Consider the following 22,158-nt stretch of genomic DNA (forward strand, 5'->3'; position numbering starts at 1 on the left):
TTGTGGGTCGACCTGCTTGCTTGCCCCTAATGATTCAATGTCGTAGCATGACTTTGCTCGACTTGCTAACTCATTGTCAAGTTCGATATTCACTTTAAAGCACGATGAGGGTAAACACAAACTTGACGGTAACGGACTGCTTAAGACCCGACCTATGGGTAAGCGTACGGCAACGGTTGAAAGCTTCTCATCGGCAGATTAGTATTCTAACGGGTGGATGGCATGATAGACATCTTTTCCGAGTCGGAATATGTCACGGAATCAGGCACTGCTAAGTGTGGGTAAGTCTCTTGCAGCGGCTGTACATTAATTATATTTGAGCCGACGATCAAAATCTCATTAACGAAAGGGTTGATGGTAAATGGTTCGAAATTCTGATGTTCTCCTGGTTTCACATCAACTTCAACAATGCTAGTATCAATTACATCTTCGGTATTAATACCCTTGACAGTTACCTTTAGTGTTTAATTGCGCAAATCTAGACTATCGGCCACCCAAGACCTAGTGTAGGCGGTATCAGACATAATTAAAGCCTTGGTATATAAACCGAACGAATTGACCAACTGCGATTCAGTCACCTGAAGGAGCCCGTTAACGTCCTTAACTGATGACATCGTTGTAGTCTTATTAGACGGCTGTTGACTAGTAGTTGCTTTACTTTGACATGTGTTGCCAGATAGAATTGGGATTTGTTGACCGTTTTGTTGGGAAAACCACATCTGCTCCATGCAATATTAGGTTATGCGAACTATGACACCGTTCTGCCCGAAACGCTCTTGGTTGAGGGCACTGGCGGAGTGCGTGCTTGTTGCGTAAGCACGAAAAGCAAAGTTTTTTATCCGCCACCAACTTAGCTCTCTGGGTTGGAATTTTTTCCTTGAAAACTCGACACTCCCATAGCCGGTCGTTACCTTTGCATACAATGCAGCGAGAGTAAGTATTTGTAGAAGAAGATGGCATTTGCTTCTTTGTTTGCCCTTGTTGCAAATTTGATGCAAACACTTTGAGGCTGTTTTGGTCTAGGTTACTGAAGTGCTGTTATCTTCAGATTTTTTCTTGGTTGGGATTGGTTTCATAAGATTGTGGGCATCAGCCTTTTTGAGCCAATCGTTAATGTCAAGGAGGGTAGGCTTAAACCAGTGCTTCTTAACCGCAAAGAGCGACGACGACTCCTTCATGTTTGGTGGTAACTTCTGTACCGCTTGGCTAAGTAGGGAAGCGTTTTTCAAGTCAGCGTCATATGATAGTGACTTGAAGACCCCAACGAGGCTGGTTTTAGCTGCAGAAGAGCTAATAATGTTATCACTATTGTGCAATTTAGGAGGCGGAAAATTGCTTAATTTTTTCAAGTTTGCACCTACAACCGTCTGTGGCTGGCCAAATTTACGTTCTAAAGTCGTTAGTGCATCCTTATACCTTAAATCACAATAGGCAAATTCGGTAATTGCAGTCTTGGCTTTACAAGTGACGAGCATTTTGAGATATGTCAAGTTAACGCCATCAGTTAGCGTTTGCGAGTCAATTGCGTTTTTGAGTTGACCACACCACTCGTGGCATTGTAATGGATCGCCATTATAATGAGCAACTTTCCATTCGGGCGAGGGGTGGTTTTTCTTGCTTGTTATGGCATCAACCAATTCCTTAATCAATGGTGCATTGTCTACATCTGCGGATCACTCCAACTCAACGGTGTGGGCCCCACATAAGGTTTTGGCGGCTGGAAAACCGCAGTGGTTAGACCTGGTACCACGTTACAAGTAGTTGCGATCTGGGTTTTCCTGTTGTGTGCCGGATTGTGATTGCATATCAATGAAAAGGGTTGAGTTCTGATATGTTTGTAACGGAACATTATTGTTTGAGGGTGCGATTTGTGCCTGCACATTTGAAGGCACACTATTCACGGCCAAAAGGAATATTGGGCATATTTGAGACAGGAGCAGTAACGGAACGTACTACTTTGTGTACTGGGTTATTATTATTGTTAAAAGTGTTGTGGAAGGGAGGCTGATTAATCAAGGGGGCGTGTGAATTGGGAGCAGTGAAATTTGGTGCAAATAGTGGGTTCGGGATAGGAAGAGCATTAGGTTTAGTGTGTTCGCACTTCTGCTGTTGTGTGTTTGGACTTGATGGGGAGCTTGGGTGCAAGGGTTCATTTATTGCGGGAGCTCGGTTAATCGTTGTCAGAAAGGGATGAAGAGTGACGTTTGGGGCTCGGGGAACAAAATTAATTTGTTGTGGGATCATATACGCTGGGCCAAATTGTTCTTAGGCAGACTTGATTTTTCGGCTCCCCTGGATTGTGAAATTTGAAGTTTTGCATGTGTAAACAAAACTCGGACAAATTATATTGCTTTACTTGCGGTGCGAACGGGTGTGGTGAAACGGGCTGTTAAACGGGTGGTGAAGAAACCCCTACGGCGTTTACAGAAGGCGGTTAATTTTGTGCTGTTTCATGGATAGTTATATTTTGAAGCGCCATGCCTTATAGGCCTGTTCGACTCATTTGCGCCCGTAGGTGTGTCTGGTACAACGATTGTTTGTTAGCACCTGCCAAATGTTCTCAGGTGGGGTATAGTAAGTGTCGAGTTGCTGCACTATTTCATTGCTTAAAATATAATTGCCCCGACAATTCTTATGGAATAGAATGCTTAGAAATTTCACTTTTCTGATCTTCCACTCTTTCGCCGTTGTTGTGGCTAGGGCGTTCTGGAGGGTCATTCGTAACCTCTGGTTCACCAATTTTGTCCTCTATGTTAAAACCTAAAGCAATTGAGGTCTTGATCCAGTCCACGACAGCCTTTTCGCTTCTCATTGAGCTCGTAGCACTTGCAGTTGTTTCAGAGTGGCAACTTTTAGAAAAGGCGTCCAGCAATTTAAACTCTTAAAGAGTTGCCTCTGCCGAACGTTTCCTGTTGTTTTTCTCCAGTTCATCTAATTCCATTTGCTTTTTCTGTTTAGCGAGGCAAATGGCTGCCTCATATTGTTTTTCAATTTTCTCGGGGCTCATTTTATCAATTACGCTGACTAGATGTTTCTGACGAGGCCATCAGTGAGGAAATTCTAGAACGAATGGAATACCTTGGTTCCAGAGACTCACTCACTTTATCATCAGCAGAGTTGATAGAGTTTCGTGCTGGAGTGAGGATCTTGTCGTTCTTAGTTGTCATTGCCTCCAAATAAAACTCTAATGAAAGAACAAGTGCATTTTCTTACTAGGCGTTCAACTTTCACTCGCCTACTTTGACTATTTATACAGTGACGGTTATCTTCATGTACAACATGAAATTCAGCTTCACGCTTTGACCTCCCAGCGTCCAACTTCTTGACTTTTTGATCAAGACTATTAGACATCACGACAGATCAAAAAATCAACAAAACTACCACTGGACATGGTTATATATTATACTCACACTCCAAGCAAACCGAATCCACCCAAAACAAACCCAACGCAAAAGACAACAAAACACAGCACACTGTAGACAGTCTGTGAAACAAACCACCCAAATAGCAGAAAAGATTGTGGACCACACTGTGCTCAACAAAAACAGAAGTGGAGCGCTGAACGCTATGCGCTCAGTGCGGCGGGAGACAAAGGACAAACGGGAAGTCGAGCGATCAACGGGCGAAGAAACGGAAATGTGACGGTCGGGAAGCCGAGCGAGCAACGCGCGACGCAACGGAAACGGGACAGACTAGAGGTCGAGCGAGCAGTGCGCACCGGAACGGAAGCGGGACGGACGGGAAGTTGAGCGAGAAAAACGCAAGGCAACAAAAACAGTACGGTGGGGAAAGAACGGGCAGGAAATGAGCAAGGATGTTGGAAAGAACTATGTTAGCAAACCTCAGCAAAATTTTCAAACAAACAACCTAGCAGTAACTACAAAACAAACTTAAGTCACACCCTAGGAAGAAGGAGAGGAGCTACTGCAAGAAAAGCTAGCATAATTCATTATGGGGCTTAATATAACAACAAAAAAATTTACGGCATTGCAGTAGTATACTAAAAGGATGAAAAGTTCAAGAAAATTACTAGCCGTAACTCCAGAGTAAACTTAAGTCACACCCCAGCAATACCCAAACCAAAACAACCAATCAGCATACTAACAATATTAAACAAGCAACAGATAAATTGAATAAACAACAAATGTGTAATTGGGGACTATGACAGTTCAAAAAGCCGAGAAACAATCCAGCCGTAACTCGAGAATAAACTTAAGTTACACCCAAGAAGGCAACAAGATCAAACCAACCAGCAATCATACAGTTACACACAAACATACAGCAGCAAAATTAATATACTACAACAGGGGAGCTAGTAATTTAGTAAAGTTGAAAATTCAAAAGACAATCCTACCGTATCTCGCAAATCAACTAAGTCACACCATTGAAAGCTAAAAGGCCAAAGCAACAAACTAGCATACTGGCATAATCAACATACTTCAACGAAGTCGAAAACATACTTCATCACTTATGACATACTAGATCGAAATGCGGAAAAGTAGACGAAGAAAACAAAAAGTGAATTTTTTTGGAGAGCGACGTTTTTGAAAAAAAAACAGAACACGGAATATTGAAGAGTGAAAGGACAAAAAGGACGCGGACGAAACGGTACAAAAACGAGCGACGAGAAAAAATTTTGGGCATTCGACAATTTTTTATGTAGGCCGGGGGTTGTGAATTGTTCACAAATTATCTGTGTATATTGAGTTTCACTCAACCGACGAACCTTCTAGTTAGGAAAAATATTTTTTTGAAAAATTTGTCAGAGTTTTATACTTTTGTTCAAACTTTTTCTTTTTTGGTCAATTTTTTTGCAATTTCTTGAATACGGAATTGTAATCCAGTAAACTGGACGGTTTTAATGCCTGAAAGTATGGTTTTTCAGTATTCGATATTGATATTCTATGTTTTTTTGGATTGTCTTAAAATTGACCAAAATTTTTCAAAATTGAACAATTTAGCATAATATTACATTTTTCTCTATATCAGAGGTTTTTTTTGATATACGAACCGACTATATCAATTTTTTCAAACGTTCAGCAAATCTTCCGAAAATTTTGAAAATCGTTTTTTTTTTCCAAAAATTTTGTTTGTGGGGCGTTAATGGTGACCTTTTACTGATATTTTTCAAGATATGGTTTAATTTTACCCCCTCCAAAATTTTTCAAAATATATCAGTGGTTGGGTTCCTTGCCGTCTAAAGTTTTATCAATTTATTACAATGAAAATTTGAAGCTTCTGTTTTACAGTTTTTTTCTCTGCCTTATCAAGTTCCCAAAATTGTATGCATCCTCCAATAGCATTTGATGGGTTGATTCAAACAATATTACAACCTGGTGGAGTTGACGCATGTCTAAAGCTGGGAGTGCCCTTCTTGTGGCGTTCGTTAATAAGTAGAGTCAAAACCAGCCGGCATCAAATTTATTTTCCCGCCAACCAACCAGTCGATGACGCGGATAAATTTTGCCGCAATCTCACAAACTCTATATATTCACAGATTATATCACTCTGAAAATCTTGGATGATGACAGTTGTACCGAGTAGATAGTGACCAGGCGACCAGTAGCTGTAGTAAGTGGGTGGTTATTTGAGGAAAGATAGATTGAGTTACCACTCAGAAAGTTCTACGATTAGAATGTACTCGGCATTGTGTTATCATAAATGTTCAATTAAATAAGTTTGTCACAACAATTAGTCTTCTGCATGAATTTCAGGGAATCATAGCCGGCCCGTAACCATATTAAAGGTGCAAAACACTCTTTCGAAGATTCAATTCATTCAATATATAAAGCAACAACGTGTAAGCATTATAAAGTTCAGAGTGACAAGCGAGTTTTAGACGACAAGGTTAGCGCATTTGTCGGAAATATTTCTTCTAGTGAGTTTATTACCAATTACTGAGCTAAGTTTTTCCAGTATTTTTCAAATTTTTAATTGAATCTCAGCTCATTTTAGCTGGTTGTATAATTTAAAAAATTAAGCAGTGATCAGATATCGAAAAGTCGTCTTGATCCAAATCTCCTATTTAATGACCACGAAAGACTACGGACGATGTTCTATTCACCTTTTTTCGGATTATTTGCCACCAAATTTCTCTTCGTTCCCAGAAATTTAATTAAATTGGCCTTCAATTAAGGACAGATATTACTATAAAGGGGTATTTTCCTACACGACTCGTTACAAAAATGAAAGTTAAGGTAACGCTAAGGAAACTTCTACCTTAATTGCACTTTAGCTTTTTACGACTCGAAGTATTGGAGAAGTCCTTTTTTTTAATCAATTTTATTGGAGTGAATTTTGAAGCGGGAAATGGCACGCGCGAAAAAATTTGGAGTGATGTGGTTGCTGAACAAAATGAAGAGTGGAGCGACAAGAGAGTGGTTTTTGTTCATATCGATGTTTTCTAGAGAGCGAGAAATTGAGGTGTGAAAAAATTTTCTCTGAGCGAGCAAATTTTTTTTGTTCACGTGCGGCTTTTAACAGCAGTTTTTTGCAATTTTCTTGTTTATGAGGTTTGACTATGATATTGTAAAGGATTTGGGCTCGTTCTGATAAGAATTGAAGGTTTAAAGTAGTTAATTTGAGTTTTATGCAAGTTTGGAGGTTTTTGATCAGTTTTGCTGATTTTTCGACGAAATTTAATGTATTTTGGCCTTTTGTTTTGTTTTACTGCTTTAAGTGCAATTTGCATAGAAGCTCGTTACTCAAGGAATATCAGGGATACAAATTGATTACAATTTTGTTGGTATAAAACATTTTTTTCTGAAGAAAAATGACAGAAAAATAGAGAATTTTTTTACCACTTTTTAATTTCCTGTTTTTTTGCTTTTTTTATTCAATCATAGACAATTTGTTTTAGCTTGTTATGACTTGCCCATTATTTCGCGAGGATTTCATTGCTCTATTTGCTCAAAGTAACTTTATTTTTTCTTGTAAAATTTAAAAAACACTTTACTTTTTCTCGTTTTTTTTGTCCAATTTGGTTTTAAATGTCGTTTATATTCTTCCTCAACCTTTGATAGCATTTGAGGAGTTTTATAGTGAAAGTCAGCTGTTGTAGCTCTTTTGGATGTCTCTCATTTTGATTGATATTAGTTTCGAGTTGTTTTTGTTAAAGAAAATCGAGTAAATCAGAGCTAATTTTGGCCCCTTTTTGTATTTTTCTAAGTTTTTTTGCCTATTTCTTCTAATTAATTCAATGTCTTTTGTTGGTGACTTTTTCTCAATAAGGAGCATTTTTTAGGCATCGATACTATGAATTTGCACTTGAAGGCTTAGCAGGGCAGTTTTCATTCAAACAAATTATACAAAACTCTAATTCGTTAAAGAGTTTTTCTTATTCTTTTTTTAGTTTGTTGATTAACGTTTCTCTGCAGGTACTAGTTGGGCGATTGATCTAGCCAAATATATAACTAACTGATTTCTATGTGTTGTGGATGGGAAGCTGAATGTTATCTTTTTGTAGAGAATTTTGTTTGGATTTTTAGAGATTATTATTTTTTGATTTTGTCCTTCGTCAAGTTTCCAGTTCTCCAGTCTTTTCTTTGTGAATTGGTTGCACTGTCTGTCGATTGGTAATATGCTGAAGATGAATCTGATTAGTGAGTATAGTCAGATATCTACTTCGAGTCGTTTCCGGAATTCTTCCGGCTATGTTTTTTTTTAGTCAATTTTATTGGTGTGATTTTTGAAGCGGGAAATGAAACGCGTGAAAAAATTTGGAGTGATTTTGGCGCTGAACAAAAATGAAGAGAGGAGCGAAAAGAGAGTGGTTTTTGTCCATGCCGCTGTTTTTGAGAGAGCGGGAAATTGATGTGTGAAAAAATTTTCTCTAAGCGAGCGAAATTTTTTTATTCACGTGCGGCATTTTAAAGCATTTTTTCATTTATTTTGGTTAAGAGGTTTGGCTATGATTTTGTTTTAATTTTAGGCTGGTTTCGGTAGTGCTTTGAAGGTTTTTGGAAATTCATGTGAATTTTATGATAATTCGGAGAATTTTAATGTATTTTGCTGATTTTCGGGCTAATTTTAGCGTTTCTTTTGACGATTATTTTGTTTTACTGGCTCAAATGGGTATTGAAGAAACCCCTTCTAATTGAGCTAATTTATTGTGACAATTGGTTACAATTTTGTGGGTAAAAAATATTTTTTGTTGAGAAATATGACAAATAAATGGCGAAAATTGGAACTATTTTTTTAAATTTTTTGCAGTTTCTCTTTTTTTTCTGTTTTTAGTTAAGTTTCGTAGCCTACTATGACTTGCCTATTGTTTTGCGAGCAACTGGATACCCTTTTGTTTAATGGGAATTTTCTTTGGATTTATATGCTTTTGAAATTTTAAAAAAAAATTGATAACTTTTTCCAGTTTTTCAGTGAAAGTTGTTTTTGAGAGCTTTTTCTTAATTTAGCCTTAAGTATTTTTTTCAAAATTCACATAAGTGGTTTTAGTAAGTACTAGTTGTTTTGATGAAGTTTTTTTGCAGTGATAGTTTTTTCGGAATCTCAATTTATAACAAAATTTGATCCGATTTTTTATCATATTTGAACAGATTTGATTTTATTGTCTTTACTTTTTTGTTTCATGGTTTTGTTTCAAGATAATCATAAATTAGTGAAGGCACGTTTTGTTTGATGAGTAGTTGGATGGCGTTTAAATGGATTTTCACTTCGAGTCGTTTCCGGAATTCTTCCGGCTATGTTTTTAGTATGTATTTTGAGAACAATACTTTACCACAACACTTTACCACAATCAACTACGCTGAGCATAGACCTAACAATTACTAGTGAATATATGAGAAAACTTCGGTATGATTATTTTCAACTGTTTTAAAAGATGTTGTTGCGTATTGTCTTTTTTGAGCAATGTTAAAGCAGATTCTTTTCAGTAAACTTTATAGGGTAAAGTGGCAGGGAGATATTTCATTTTAAAATATCTATAGGTATTGATCTCAAATAAAACAAATAGTTGGTGTGAAGTTTGCTAAGTTTTAAAGCTAATCTTTAATTTTTTTAGTTTTTGTAAACAAACGAGGGTCAAATTCAAGCAGAGACGTTGGAATGAGATTGTGCTCAAATTTATTACACAAACAACAGCAAAATTTGCTTTGCAGAGTCATTAAGTTATCAGAAAGACAAATAAAGAAAAATGGAGGAATTTGCAAGTAGTGAATCCAATATGAGAAAAGCAGAAAAAAATGACAAAACCAATAGCAGATTTGGTTCTGGTCTCTTCAACCAAACTATAATATTGAAATTCGAGAAGACCAATCGCTATGGAAAGTTGTCACTGTGTACTCTGTATATAACTGCACGTTATGGGGGTTCCATTGGTGTTTTCAGTTAAAGTTTAATAGGTAATTATTTGAAAAAAAAAACAAAAAAAGGAAAATTGAAAATATTGCTTTTCAGGTCTTCTTGAATATTTTTGGCTTTTCATATCGTCAAAATTTTTCTTTGTATTTAACGGTTCTCAGCAGCAGGAACATAAAAACAAAGTGAAAGAGATATAATTTGTAGTGTTAAACGTCAATGAGGGAAATGCAAAGCAAACTGTTTGTAGAAGAGAAGATTCACGAAAATTCCATTTCGAGCATGGCCGGTGAAAATTTTTTTTTTGATCATTAAAAACTGATGGGTTCACGGCGTAAATCTACAAAGTTAAGGTTTCTGTGTAGAACGACTAAACGTGTTGGTGTCATAACAAAACTAAACAGATCAAAAGGTTTTTGATACTAAACAGAAATTGAACTGGAAAAGGGATTGTTTGTCATTATTTTTGACCTATTTAGATCGAAATTCGGAAGCAATAATAAAAAGATTTAGCTTGAGTAATAACTCAGAATTGGTTTTCTGAATGCAGAAGGAATAATGTATAGATCTTAGGAAACACGTAAAATAATTGTTGGAGTTCTCATATTCAAATTGCGTCAATCTGGTCAAATATATCAGGCTAAATTTTGAGAGATTCAAAGTTTCTATTTGAAACCTACGCTAGGAAAAATTCTTTTACTACAGATTTAATTAATTTTAATAGTTGGGAGAATCAATTTTCTCAATGGAAGTTAGCATTAAATTTGTGGACATTTTGTAAAAAGCTCAAGAGTCAGATTTTGGGAAGAATTAACGAGTTACGAAGTAATTTGACGCTCAAGATATGACAAAGCATTGGTTAGATGTCTTCTTGAGACTTAATTAATATTCACACTATAACGCAAGGGTTGTCCGAATGGAATTTAGCAGAGAGAAATTCATTTGTTGAAGATAAAAGACATGTTAAAGTTTCTTACATCATCCCCACAATGGAATGGTACTTCTTGGTCCTTCCCGAAAGATTGTGAACCAATTATGTGCGCAATGAGAAAAACAGCAATTTTTACAGGTATCCACGAGCTGCTCATTTTGACTTTTTATGACAAACGATCAGAAAAGTAATAAATGTTTTAAGAACTTTCGTGAAAAAAGCAGCAACTTTACAAGAGTCACTTTGCGTGTTGAAAACCTAAGTCGAACGTGAAAAAATCAATTTGGTGTGTCTTTGTATTCAAAATTTTAGCGTAATCAATTCTACAAGTGGAAAGAGTAGAAAGATCTAAATTTCACCTGTTTTTTGTTCTATCATGGGGGAAATTCTTAAAAGTCATTCAAAACCAAACTTGGGAAAGAATTTGGGAACTTTGGGAAAACTGAACTGAGAAGGAATAAAAACCAGCATGCATATACTTCCGTAGATATTGTTGTGCATGAAACACGATTTTGTTGAATCCTGAAATCACCAAACCAAGTTGTCGGCTGATCTCCGGTCATCTTGAGCAGACATTTGCATAAGTATGACTAAAATGTCCGAAACAAAACGACACGATACTTATTGCCGATAAAAACTGATAACATTGAATACCCTTAAGAAGGAGATCAATAGAGAGAGAAAAAGAGAGAAGACTCGAGCCGAGCAGTTGGTTCTCAATCAGAGAAATTTGTAGTTTTTTGTTTAGTTTTTTGTGAAAGAACATAGCTGCCCAGTTGCAGTGTGCTGAGTCAACCGAAATTGTTACTGGCCGGTAACAGAGCTACGGAGAAGCAGAATTTGTTAGAGTTGTTTGGCCTAGGTAGTCAATTTACTGATTTTTGGATACTTGTTGGTAGATTTACTGAATTGGTTTAAATTAGTGCGGAGCATTAGTTAGTTTTGATAGAAAAATTTCTTTCGTTTGTTGAATTTTTCAATAAATTGTTACTTGATACAACTTTACTGGTTGCTGGTATTATTTTTATTGATTATGAAATCAATTATCCAGAGTTGAGCTTTCAAACAGTTGAAAGTTCAGCATTTTTGGGGAAAACACAGGACACTCCCATCAACAAGCCGAACCAACGGATAAAGCTTTCGGAATTTTGATAGCGTTCAGGACGCTAGATAGTCCCAGCTAGAATCCTTCTAACGACAAAAATACCAAATTCTACAGTTGAAAACTATGTCAAACCGATTTTGGCGGTGTGCGACTGTATTTTCTGGACCGTGAGGGACTGTAGGAAGTATTGGGGTATTGTGTGCCAGTTTGCAAGTTCTCCTCATTCTCCTTCCCAGTCTCTCTCTCCTCTTTTTGCTCCTCTATCTCCACCTCCTCACTATTCCCTGTAAGCTTACATGACACTTTGCCAAAATTAGACTCAAAGTTGTCATTTACAAAAATTTTCACAAATGAGAAAATTTCACTAAGAGGATGTTTTATATATAAATTTATATAACGAAGAGGATATAGTTAATTGAAAATAACAAAAACATATTTAAATTGCACAAGGCTTAAAAATTTTGTAAATATTTGGTACCCGGTCCGAGGTTTCACCCTTAATCCACCCCTAATTAGCTGGGATTAGAGTGTAAAGCAAATTCAACTCCTATTTATCGGGGAAAAGAGTGTAAGAGTGTAATTTTAAAAAAATACACTGTATTTACACTCTTTTCTCCACTCTTTTTACACTCTTTGCAAACAGTGTAATTTAGGGTGGACTAATAAAAAATTATACTCTTATAAAATTACCGTTATAACCAAAATGATACGTTAAATTTTTGCAGAAGTGGGCGCAATGGTTAAAGAAAAAAGCGAAAATAACCTGTTGGACATAGTGAGGATCGATCCTCGCTACCTTCTTCCACCTTTATTTTTTAAAATACACTCTAGTAATTACACTCTTCCACCGTTAATTAAGTGGAGAAATAGGGGTGTAATTTTTTTTTTATTTTTACACTCTTTACACTCTCTGTTATTTTTGGGGAAAAATCCTCGCCCCGGGTACAAAAATTACCTTGGATACATTGGGAAAGTGGTTATTTTGGATTGAGCAATAACAGCGAAGGTCTCTTTCTACCAATTATAAGGAAACTATGATAAAATTTGTTTGCTTTGATCCATGTACTCAATAATCGGATTAAGCATTTAGCGCTAGTGACAATGGAAACATGTTTTGATCAAATTTAGATTACCAATATCTTAATCGCGTCAAAAACAGGGAAAAAACTCAACTTTCTGCTAGTCCAACAAACGTAGTTAATTAGGGACATTCGTAAAACCTTGATCAATGAAAACTTTGAGGTTTTTCTGCGTACAATAAGGCTCGAAAGTCTTTCTGTAAAATGACATTATGGGGTTAAGAATTGTGTCAAACTTATAATTAATTTGGCGCATTGCTTTTTGGGATTTATAATTTGTTGTAAACGTGCCTGCACTTGGGGTGAGTGGGGACTTGGTGGTGGTGCCTTCATTCTCCTTGTCCTCCCACTCAACAAGCTCCCCCACTGCTTCCCCATCCTCTCCCGGTTCCCCAGATTCTTTCTTCCCAATGTCATCTTGTTCTTGATTGCCCTGCTTCTTTGGAACCTCTGTAAACAATAGCTAAGTGATTGGGAACTAAATTGGGTCAGAAAGTATTTGAAATTCACCCGGAATAAGACTATCCATATATTGGAGCTGCGCTTTCTACCCATATTAAGTGAACCAAATCAAGGCTCAATTATTTTATCCCGGGTCGAATTTCCTCCCTATAATCCTCCCATTTTGTTGTAAGAGTGGGGGGGGGGGGTAATTTGTCTTTGGGGGTAAATTGATGCAAGAGTGTGGGTGTATTTTGCTCAGAGGGGGTAAAATGATGTAAGAGTTGCGCTGCAATCGGAGGACTTTTGAGAAATTACCCCCTGTCTAAAATTGCAATATAAGAGTGCCCGGGTCGAGGTGTCACCGCCATTCAACGCAAAATTATGTAAGATAAGCGGTTAATGCGGAAATTTTTGTAAGATAAGCGGTGAATGCGGTGAAATTACATAAATCAGGCGGCGAATGCGGTGAAAAATAACTTTATCGCCTGGTAGCGCTGAAAGTAAATAATTTCACCGCTGAATTTAGCGGTGAAATTACATAAATTCACCGCTTCAAAAAAAGTGTCCAAATTATGTAAGATAAGCGGTGAATGCGGTGAAATTACATAAATTCACCGCTCAACTTAGTGGTGAACTTACATAAATTCACCGCTTAGAAAAAGATTGTTAAAGATGTTTGAGATCAGCAAAGAATGCGGTGAAATTAATGGTGAGTGTGGTAGGAATTGTTAGATTTGCCTTCCCACTAAAACTACCCCTTAATCTTACATCTTTTTGACACTTTTTTCTAGGCGGTGAATTTATGTAATTTCACCACTAGAGTAAGCGGTGAACTTACAAAAATTCACCACATTTCACCGCTAAAATAAGTAATTTCAACGCTAAAAATTACAAATCTTACAAAAACTCCCCGCGCATGTTTTGCAGAAAGTAGAGTGAATTCGATTTATATTCAAACAAAAAATAAAAGAATTTAGTGAGAGATGGCGCAGTGGAAGAAGAAGTGGATGACATGCAGGAGGTGAGATGTTCGGCCCCTTGTAAGGGCGGTGAAATTACATATTTTAGCGGTGAATTGTGGTAAATTTTTCTAAGATCACCGCTTAGTCTAGCGGTGAACTTACATTATTTCACCGCATTCACCGCATTTCACCGCAAAATTATGTGAGAAATTTGCGGTGAAAAAACTAACTTATCACCGCTTATCTTACATATTTTTGCATTTTTTCTCAACCAGGGTGGGCTGCAATGCGCTGCAATAGGAGGACTTTTGAGGAATTACGCCTCCCCCTGACTAAAATTGCCATGTAAGAGTGGGCTGTAATGCGCTGCAATGGGAGGACATTTGAGGAATTACGCCTCCCCCTAACTAAAATTGCCATGTAAGAGAGGGCTGCAAGGGGCTGCAATGGGAGGACTTTTCAGGAATCACCCCCTGACTTAAATTGCAATGGGAGAACTTTTGAGGAATTACCTCCCCCCCCCCCCCCCGACTAAAATTGCCATGTACCAGTGGGCTCCAATGGGCTTCAATGGGAGGACTTTTGAGGTATTACCCCCCCCCCCCGACTTAAATTGCCATGTAAGAGTGGGCTCCAATGGGCTGCAATGGGAGGCCTTTTGAGGAATTATCTCCACTGACTAAAATTGCCTTGTAAAAGTGCGCAGCAAGGGGCTGCAATGGGAGGGATTTTGAGCAAACACCCCCTGACTAAGATTGTCTTGTAAGAAGATATTTGGAGAGTTGCCCCCTGACTAAAATTGTTATGCAAAAGTGGGCTGCAACGGACTGCAGTGGAATGAGTTTAGAGGAATTAGCCCCCCCCCCCCCCCGAGGTTGTTCAGAGGGGGTAAAAAGAATTATGAGTTGAGCTGCCAAGGGGGGTAAATTGGTGTAAGATTGAGGGGGTAGTTTGTTCAGAGGGGGTAAAATGAAGTAAGTTATGAGCTGCCAAGGGGTGTGAAGTGGTGTAAGAGTTGGGGGTGATTTGTTCAGAGGGGGTAAAATGAGCTAAGAGCTGGGCTGCCAAGGGATTAAAATGATGTAAGATTGAGGGGGAAGTTTGTTCAGAGGGGGTAAAATGAAGTATGTCTTGAGCTGCCAGGGGGGGGGGGTTAAGTGTTGTAAGAGTTGGGGGTGATTTGTTCAGAGGGCGTAAAATGAGCCAAGAGCTGGGCTGCCAAGGGCGGTAAAATGCTGCAAGAGTTTGGGGTAATTTGTTCTGAGGGGATAAAATGATGTAAAAGTGAGGGGGTATTTTGTTGAGAGGGGGCAGTTAAAACAATTATTAATCATATATCTAGACCGTCAAGAGTTTGACAAGCATTGATGGTCTGGAGGTAAGCAAACCAGCTGAGGTTACAGAGGTTTTGGGTTCAAGACTGGCAGTCTTCAAGTATTGGGGTTAAAACAATGTAAGATTGAGGGGGTAAAATGATGTAAGATTGGGGCTCCATTGGGAGAATTCTTTACGAAAATGCGGCTCAAAACCTTTTTGGTCTGTCAAGTGGGGTAAAATGATGTAAGATTTCGGGGATAATGAAGAAATTACCCTCAAATTTTTACATCATTCTACCCCCCTTGACAGACCAAAAAGATGTAAGATTTTGGGGTTAATTTGTTAAATTTGGGCTAAAATGAGCTAAGAGCTGGGCTGCCTGGGAGGGGTAAAACGTTGTAGGAGTTTGGGGGTAATTTGCTCTGAGGGGGTAAAAAGATGTAGGATTGAGGGTGTAATTTGTTCAGAGGAGGTAATTCTAACAATTATTATTCATACATGTAGACCGTCAAGATGGAAACGCATTGATGGTCTGGAGTTTAAGGCAAACCAACTGAGGGTACAGAGGTTGTGGGTTCAAGACTGGCAGTCTTCAACAAGGGGGCTAAAAAAAATGTAAGACTGAGGGGTAAAATGATGCAAGATTGGGGCTGCAATGGAAGGACTATTGAAGAATTAACCCCCTGACTAAAATTGCTATATAAGAATGGGCTGCAATGAGCTGCAATCGGAGAATTTTTGAGGAATTAACCCCCTGATTAAAATTGCAATGTAGGAGTGGGCTGCAATGGGCCGCAATGGTAGGACTTCTCAGGAATTAACCCCCCCGACCGACAAAAATTGCCATCTAAGAGTGCGCAGCAATGGGCTGCAATGGGAGGACTTTTAAAGAATTACCCCCCTGGTTACAATTGCCATGTAAGAGTGGTTTTCAATGGCCTGCAACGGGAGGAGCTTTGAGGAATTCCCTCCCCCCTCGGGTTGTTCAGAGAGGGTAAATTGAATTAAGAGATGAGCTGCCCAGGGGGTATAATAATGTAAGAATGAGGAGGCAGTTTGTTCAGAGGGGGTAAAAAGAAGTAAGTTTTCATCCGCAAATGGGGGTAAAGTAGTGTAAGAGTTGGGGGTGATTTGTTGAAAAAGGCTAAAACGATCTAAGAGCTGGGCTGCCTGGGAGGGGTAAATCGCTGTAATAGTTGGGGGTAACTTGCTCTGAGGGGGTGAGAAGATGTAAGAGTGAGGGGGTAATTTATTCAGAGGGTCAGTTCTAACAATTATTATTCGTATATATAGACCAAGAGTTGGACAAGCATTGATGTTCTGGACGTAAAGGTGAACTAGCTGCAATGGGAGGACTTTTAAGCAATTACGTCTCCTGACTAAAGTGGCCTGCAATAGGCTGCAATGGGAGGACTTTTGAGGAATTATCCCTTGACTAAAATTGCCATGTAAGAGTGGGCTGCAATGGACTGCAGTGGGAGGACTTTTGAGGAATTACCCCACTGGCTAAAATTGCAATGTATGAGTGGGCTTCAATAGGCTGCAATTGCAGGACTTTTGAGGAATTACCCCTGACCAAAATTGCCATGAAATAGTGGGCAGCAATGGGATGCAATGGGAGAAGTTTTGAGGAATTACCCCCTGAGGTTGTTCAGAGGGCGTAAAATGAATTAAGAGTTGAGCTGCCAAGGGGCGTTAATTGGTGTAAGATTGAGGGGTAGTTTTTTCAGAGGGGGTAAAATGAAGTGAATTTTGAGCTGCCAAGGGTGTAAAGTGGTAAGAATTGGGGGTGATTTTCTCAGAGGGGGCAAAATGTGATAAGAGCCTGAATGCCAAGGTGGTTAAAATGGTGTGAGAGTTCGGGGGTAATTAATTCTGAGGTGATAAAGTGATGTAAATTTGGGCTAAAATGAGCTAAGAGCTGGCTGCCTGGGAGGGGTAAAACGTTGTAAGAGTTTGGGGGTAATTTGCTCTGAGGGGGTAAAAAGATGTAGGGTTGAGGGTGTAATTTGTTCAGAGGGGGTATTTCTAACAAGTATTATTCATACATGTAGACCGTCAGGATGGACAAGCATTGATGGTCTGGACGTTAAGGTGAACCAGCTGAGGGTACAGAGGTTGTGGGTTCGAGACTGGCAGTCTTCAAATGTGGGGGATAAAACAAAGTAAGATTGAGGGGGTAGAATGATGTAAGATTGGGGCTGCATTGGGAGTTCGGGGATAATGGAGAATTTACCCCCGAACATTAACATCATTCTACAGTGCGTGTGTGTGTGTGTGTGATTTAAATATCATAGAAAATAGTCATGTCCTCAAACCGGGGATACATCACACAAAACGATGTAAGAGTTCGGGGGTAATTTCTCCATTACCCCCGAGCTCTTTCATAATTTTACCCTTCTTGACAGACCAAAAGATGTAAGAGTGGGGGGCTAATTTGTCTTTTATCCCCTCACTTTTACACCAATTTACCCCTATTGGAAGCCTAGTGCAGCCCAAAAAGATGTAAGAGTTTTGAGCTGCATTTTCCTAAAAATCCTCGAATTGCAGCTCCACTCTTACATCATTTTGGACGGAAAAACTCCTCCCGGTATACTAGACATTAGCAACCAATTACAAAAATTGCTCACAGAAAATAACCGTTGCAATAGCAAATTTGGTTGTTGATATTTCTTTTTTTGGATCTTTCCAATGCCTGTTTCCCTTAAAAATTTATACGAATCGACTGAGAATCATAAAAATATTAATTTAGCGGGGTTTTAAAAAAAACTTTACAAAAGATTTTACTTCGAAAATCAAGGTAGAAATCAGCCACTTTTCCATAAATAGTAGAAAAGTGACTCCCACTTGATATCTTTTCATCTTGATCATTGAACTCTTGAATTTGCAATCGAATTATCGACTTAGAATGATGGAAACATGATCAAGTTGAACAGATATCACGTGATGCTCAACTTAGTGTTAATGGACAAACTAATTAATAGTTTCTGGAGATGAAAGCTTTTAAATTCTGTTGAAAAGCTTATTCATTCAAATGAAAATAAAAAAAACAGCGGTTGGGAAATATTGACAAAAAAGACTAAAAAGTAGATGGTTTACTATTCAAAACTGCCATGTGAACGCATAGTTTTGACATCGAATCTATATAAAACGGAACGAAGCCCGAATGATTTGTTCACACTTAGCTTCCATAAACAATTGTTAGTACGAAAATGCCATCGGCGAAGGTGAACTGAGAACAAAACAGAGCTACTCAAGTATCACTAAATTCGCAAATATGTTTTTGTAAATCAAATTTGTGGTTGCGTAGCTTAACTTTAGGGTGGTATACGCGACTCATATCGGTTACGTTTGGTATCCGACAATCGCGTTACCATATAGTTTCTCCATTGTTGCCGCCTATCGGGTTTTCTCTTGTTATCCTCTTTTGTACGTTAACCTTTATTCTCTGGCCATGTGACCTTTATGAACGTATAACCTTGCTATGTACTTGTTGCCATCTTGTTTGTCTATGTGTTAATTTGTCTGAGCATCTTTCAGTCTCTCTTGAGTTCTCAAAGTGAACAGTTACAATTAAACATATTGTAACTTTTAGTCTTTTCTCCCTATTTGCAAATCCATGCATTTAGAAGAACACCACACTCGCGTACTTTTAAGGGATTAGATTATGACATAGCGCAGTCAGAGAAAGAAAATACAAGAACATCGTTGGGCATAGACCCATTCTGGGAAGGACAAACTCAAGAACCTCAACAACACCGTGGAAAAAATGGCGTTCCTACGCCAAACTCGCGTTAATTGCAAAGGAATTTATTGAAACAAACTGGGAAAACAGAACAAACTGGGAAGATTTTTACTATACCCTTTTAAAACCATTAAAGCAGAAAATAGCAGTTGAATATTAAAAAAATTTGTTTAAAAAAATTATTAAAACGTTTCTTTCTCGGTCCCTCAAAACTTATGTTATGAGTAAGAAACCAATTTTTCACTGCGTTCTTGAAACTCATTTGTTTAACTTTCTGCATTAATCTCATTCCCGAAAAGAAGTGAATAAAAAACTTCTCCAATACTCCTCTTCGGGTCGTAAAAACAACAAATCACAAATCATCGAGTCATAAAAAAACAAGGCTCTACCAATACTACTCTTCGAGTCGTAACAATACAGCGCCCCACTGCAAATCAATTTCTTTGAATTGTAAAGAAAGTACATTCAGATTAATAATAGCCTCGCTACTAACCAACCTTTTATCTATATGTAGATAAATTATTCTTTTATTTTAACTAAAAGTAACCTTTTTCGTCAGCTGGTTGATCAACATCGGCGGCCTTTTTATCCTTACCCTCGCCCCCATCAGAATTTTTCTTCTCAACCTCACTCCCTTCACCAGCAGTTTGCTCTTTCCGAGGTTTGTACTTTTCCTCCAAAGCCGTGTGACCGGGATCGTAACTAGCAGCCAGCTTGCGCTCAATTGAATCATCAGTGGCTGAGAGAACAGTCTCATTTTCTTTCACAGTCTGGCATCGGATTTCATTCACAGACTTGGCTGGTTTCCACTGTTCGTCCGCTTTCCTCTTAGGACGTTTCGGTGCCTTGCCTAGATCCCGGAGGTCATAAGCAGTGTCTTGCTTGGGCAGCGGCAAAGTCTGGTCAAGCCAGGGACCATCTATTGGGTCTCCTGATAGTTCCATTGAATTCTCTGGTTCATCAACTCCAAGGTCATCTCTGATGCAGCATTTAAATTTTGCCACCCTTTTTTTCACCTATTTATCTCTCATACGATTTTTTTTGTTCCGCGATTTGGCAATCTTGTCATATTGCACAAGCGTTCGTGCATCACCAACGTAGAATATGTTGAGAAAATTGGAAATATGAAAATATTAAAATTTTCCTACTGCTGATATGAAAAAAAAAACTGAATTCTAAAAACCATATTAAACAAGCAACATCGAAAAGGTGGTGGAATTAAAATAAACTACAAAAATTTGACAAATCTTAGACATTGCATATTAATGTAACTAAATATTATTGAAATCCAATTTTTTTTGAAATTTAAAATTTTTCGCAGAATTTTATTTTGTAGAAAATTTTCATTACGGAGATCTTTTTAGGCCACATTAAAGAGCTCTTTTTGGGTGGAGCATATTATACCGGAACGTTGATGGCAGTAAAACTCAGAAAAAAGATCTTGTTTGCTGCCAATGAAAAAGCACTGCCCAGCATTTGATATTATTTCTATAGTAGTACTGTTTTCTAGTTCCGCAATAATTTTTATTGGTATGATTTCGTCCATTTGTTTAAAGAAGTTTTTAAAAAACATTGAGTTGTTAGTTATTGCTGTTTAAATGATTTCGTCTATTTGTTTAAAGAAGTTTTTAAAAAAACATTGAGTTGTTAGTTTTTGCTGTTTAAACAAGCTTTCACAGGCCAATTTAGTTGAAGTTCGAGATAAAAAGTAACTTTTTTAAATGATTGACTTGAGGAATGCTATGTATTGTAAAAAGTATAATCAAATCTATAAACGTTCTTTTAATCTTATTAGAAATGCAGTTTGTAGATTATATAATGTTTTTGTTACTTGAACTATTTTCCACAATATCGTTTATACGTGCTCGTGTTAATTAAAATTATTGTCAATGATCAATCCTAAATCTTTTACATGCCATTTTTTAGGAAGAGTCTAATAATTTATTTACTGAAAAAATCTTTCGTTCTCACTGTTTCTAAATTTAAAAGCCACTATTTCAGTCACTGTCAATTTTAACTCTCATTGTCATTGACAATTGTAATTTGTTTTTATTGAAATTTCTTAGTAGCTCTGAACTTCTCGCCGAATTCTAACAAATAATCATTCCTTTATAAGACGGGAAAATGAAAATGATTTTGGCGTTTTCTGTTAATTGGCACCTCTGACAAATGAATTCAATTATATCACTAACCTGTGAGATTAAGAGACAAAAATTTTTACTGAGACTGAGAAGAATTTTCTTACATTCATTAAATGAAAAGTATCCTAACGAAAAGATTAGTTCTGACATTTTTGAGTTTTTGCCACTTTAAAAATGCATTTAAACTTCCGATAGTCAATGAATTTTTTATGTTTTTGAAACCTATAAATAAAAGGGTGATTATGTTTGATTCAGTGACAAGATCAATGAAACTAGTCTTTAAGCAAACCCGTGCCTAACTTTCAAAGTAATTCATTACTGAATCAGGATATTTTTCAGAAACAATTCAGAACTGATTTAGAGTCTGTTCATATCACATTTTGCTCTGACATTCTCTGATTCAGACCCTGAGTCAGACTCTCGATCAGACTATGAATCAAACTCTGATTTGATTTTTTTCTGATTCAGACTCTGAATCAGACTCTGAATTATTATGATTCACACTCGGAATCAGACTCTGGTTTTGTCTGAAATAAGTTAACTTCACAATTATGTTCGTGAGACAAATTAGGTTTTACCATTGGTTTCAGTCTCAGCTCCTTTCTAAATGTACATTTATAAAAAACCTGTAGAAATTGAAGAAATTTATATAATAGGTTAACAGTTTGTCGGAAATTTTCTCAAGTCAAGTTAAAACTGGCTTTCTGAGAATTTCCGGTATCCTCTGTGTGGATTAAATCCTCCTACTTTTTCATTCCAGTCTGGGGACCGGTAGTGGCGGAGTTACTTTAGGAAAACTGGTATAGCATGGTAAAAAAGCAAGGTACAATTTTCCAAAACAAAAAACAAGACGAAATTAAACATTTAAGCGAGACGATATTAGGTAAAAATCATAATATAGCTCAATGATTGTCTGAAATTAACATTAAACAGCACAAAAAAGAACATTTCATAAATCCTTATTTTAAAACCGATCATAGAGAAAAATTGCAACCTTTTAAACATTGACAACTTTATTTTTCAAATAAACGTATTCTGACCAAATCTTTTGCATATTCTGATTTCACAAAACCCAAACAGTTGTTGGCTCTAAGCCTAAAATGCGGAAAAATTTCACTATTTTAC

The 22,158-nt window shown here is 37.5% G+C and overlaps 1 protein-coding gene across 3 annotated transcripts in view; it reads right to left on the minus strand.

Annotated features, from left to right (window-relative positions):
• LOC142337082 (uncharacterized) overlaps positions 1-22,158 on the minus strand; it is a 65,449-nt gene that overhangs the window by 13,062 nt on the left and 30,229 nt on the right. For all 3 annotated transcript variants that reach the window (XM_075386150.1, XM_075386149.1, XM_075386152.1), the window contains 3 exons: positions 19,440-19,870; positions 12,716-12,874; positions 11,478-11,629 (listed from right to left, as the gene is read on the minus strand). In XM_075386150.1, coding sequence (XP_075242265.1) covers positions 11,478-11,629; positions 12,716-12,874; positions 19,440-19,870 — 742 coding nt within the window. The remainder of the gene's footprint in view (positions 1-11,477; positions 11,630-12,715; positions 12,875-19,439; positions 19,871-22,158) is intronic.

This window comes from Convolutriloba macropyga, chromosome 3 (genome assembly GCF_964194025.1).
Source record: "Convolutriloba macropyga chromosome 3, txConMacr16.3, whole genome shotgun sequence".
NCBI lineage: Eukaryota > Metazoa > Xenacoelomorpha > Acoela > Convolutidae > Convolutriloba > Convolutriloba macropyga.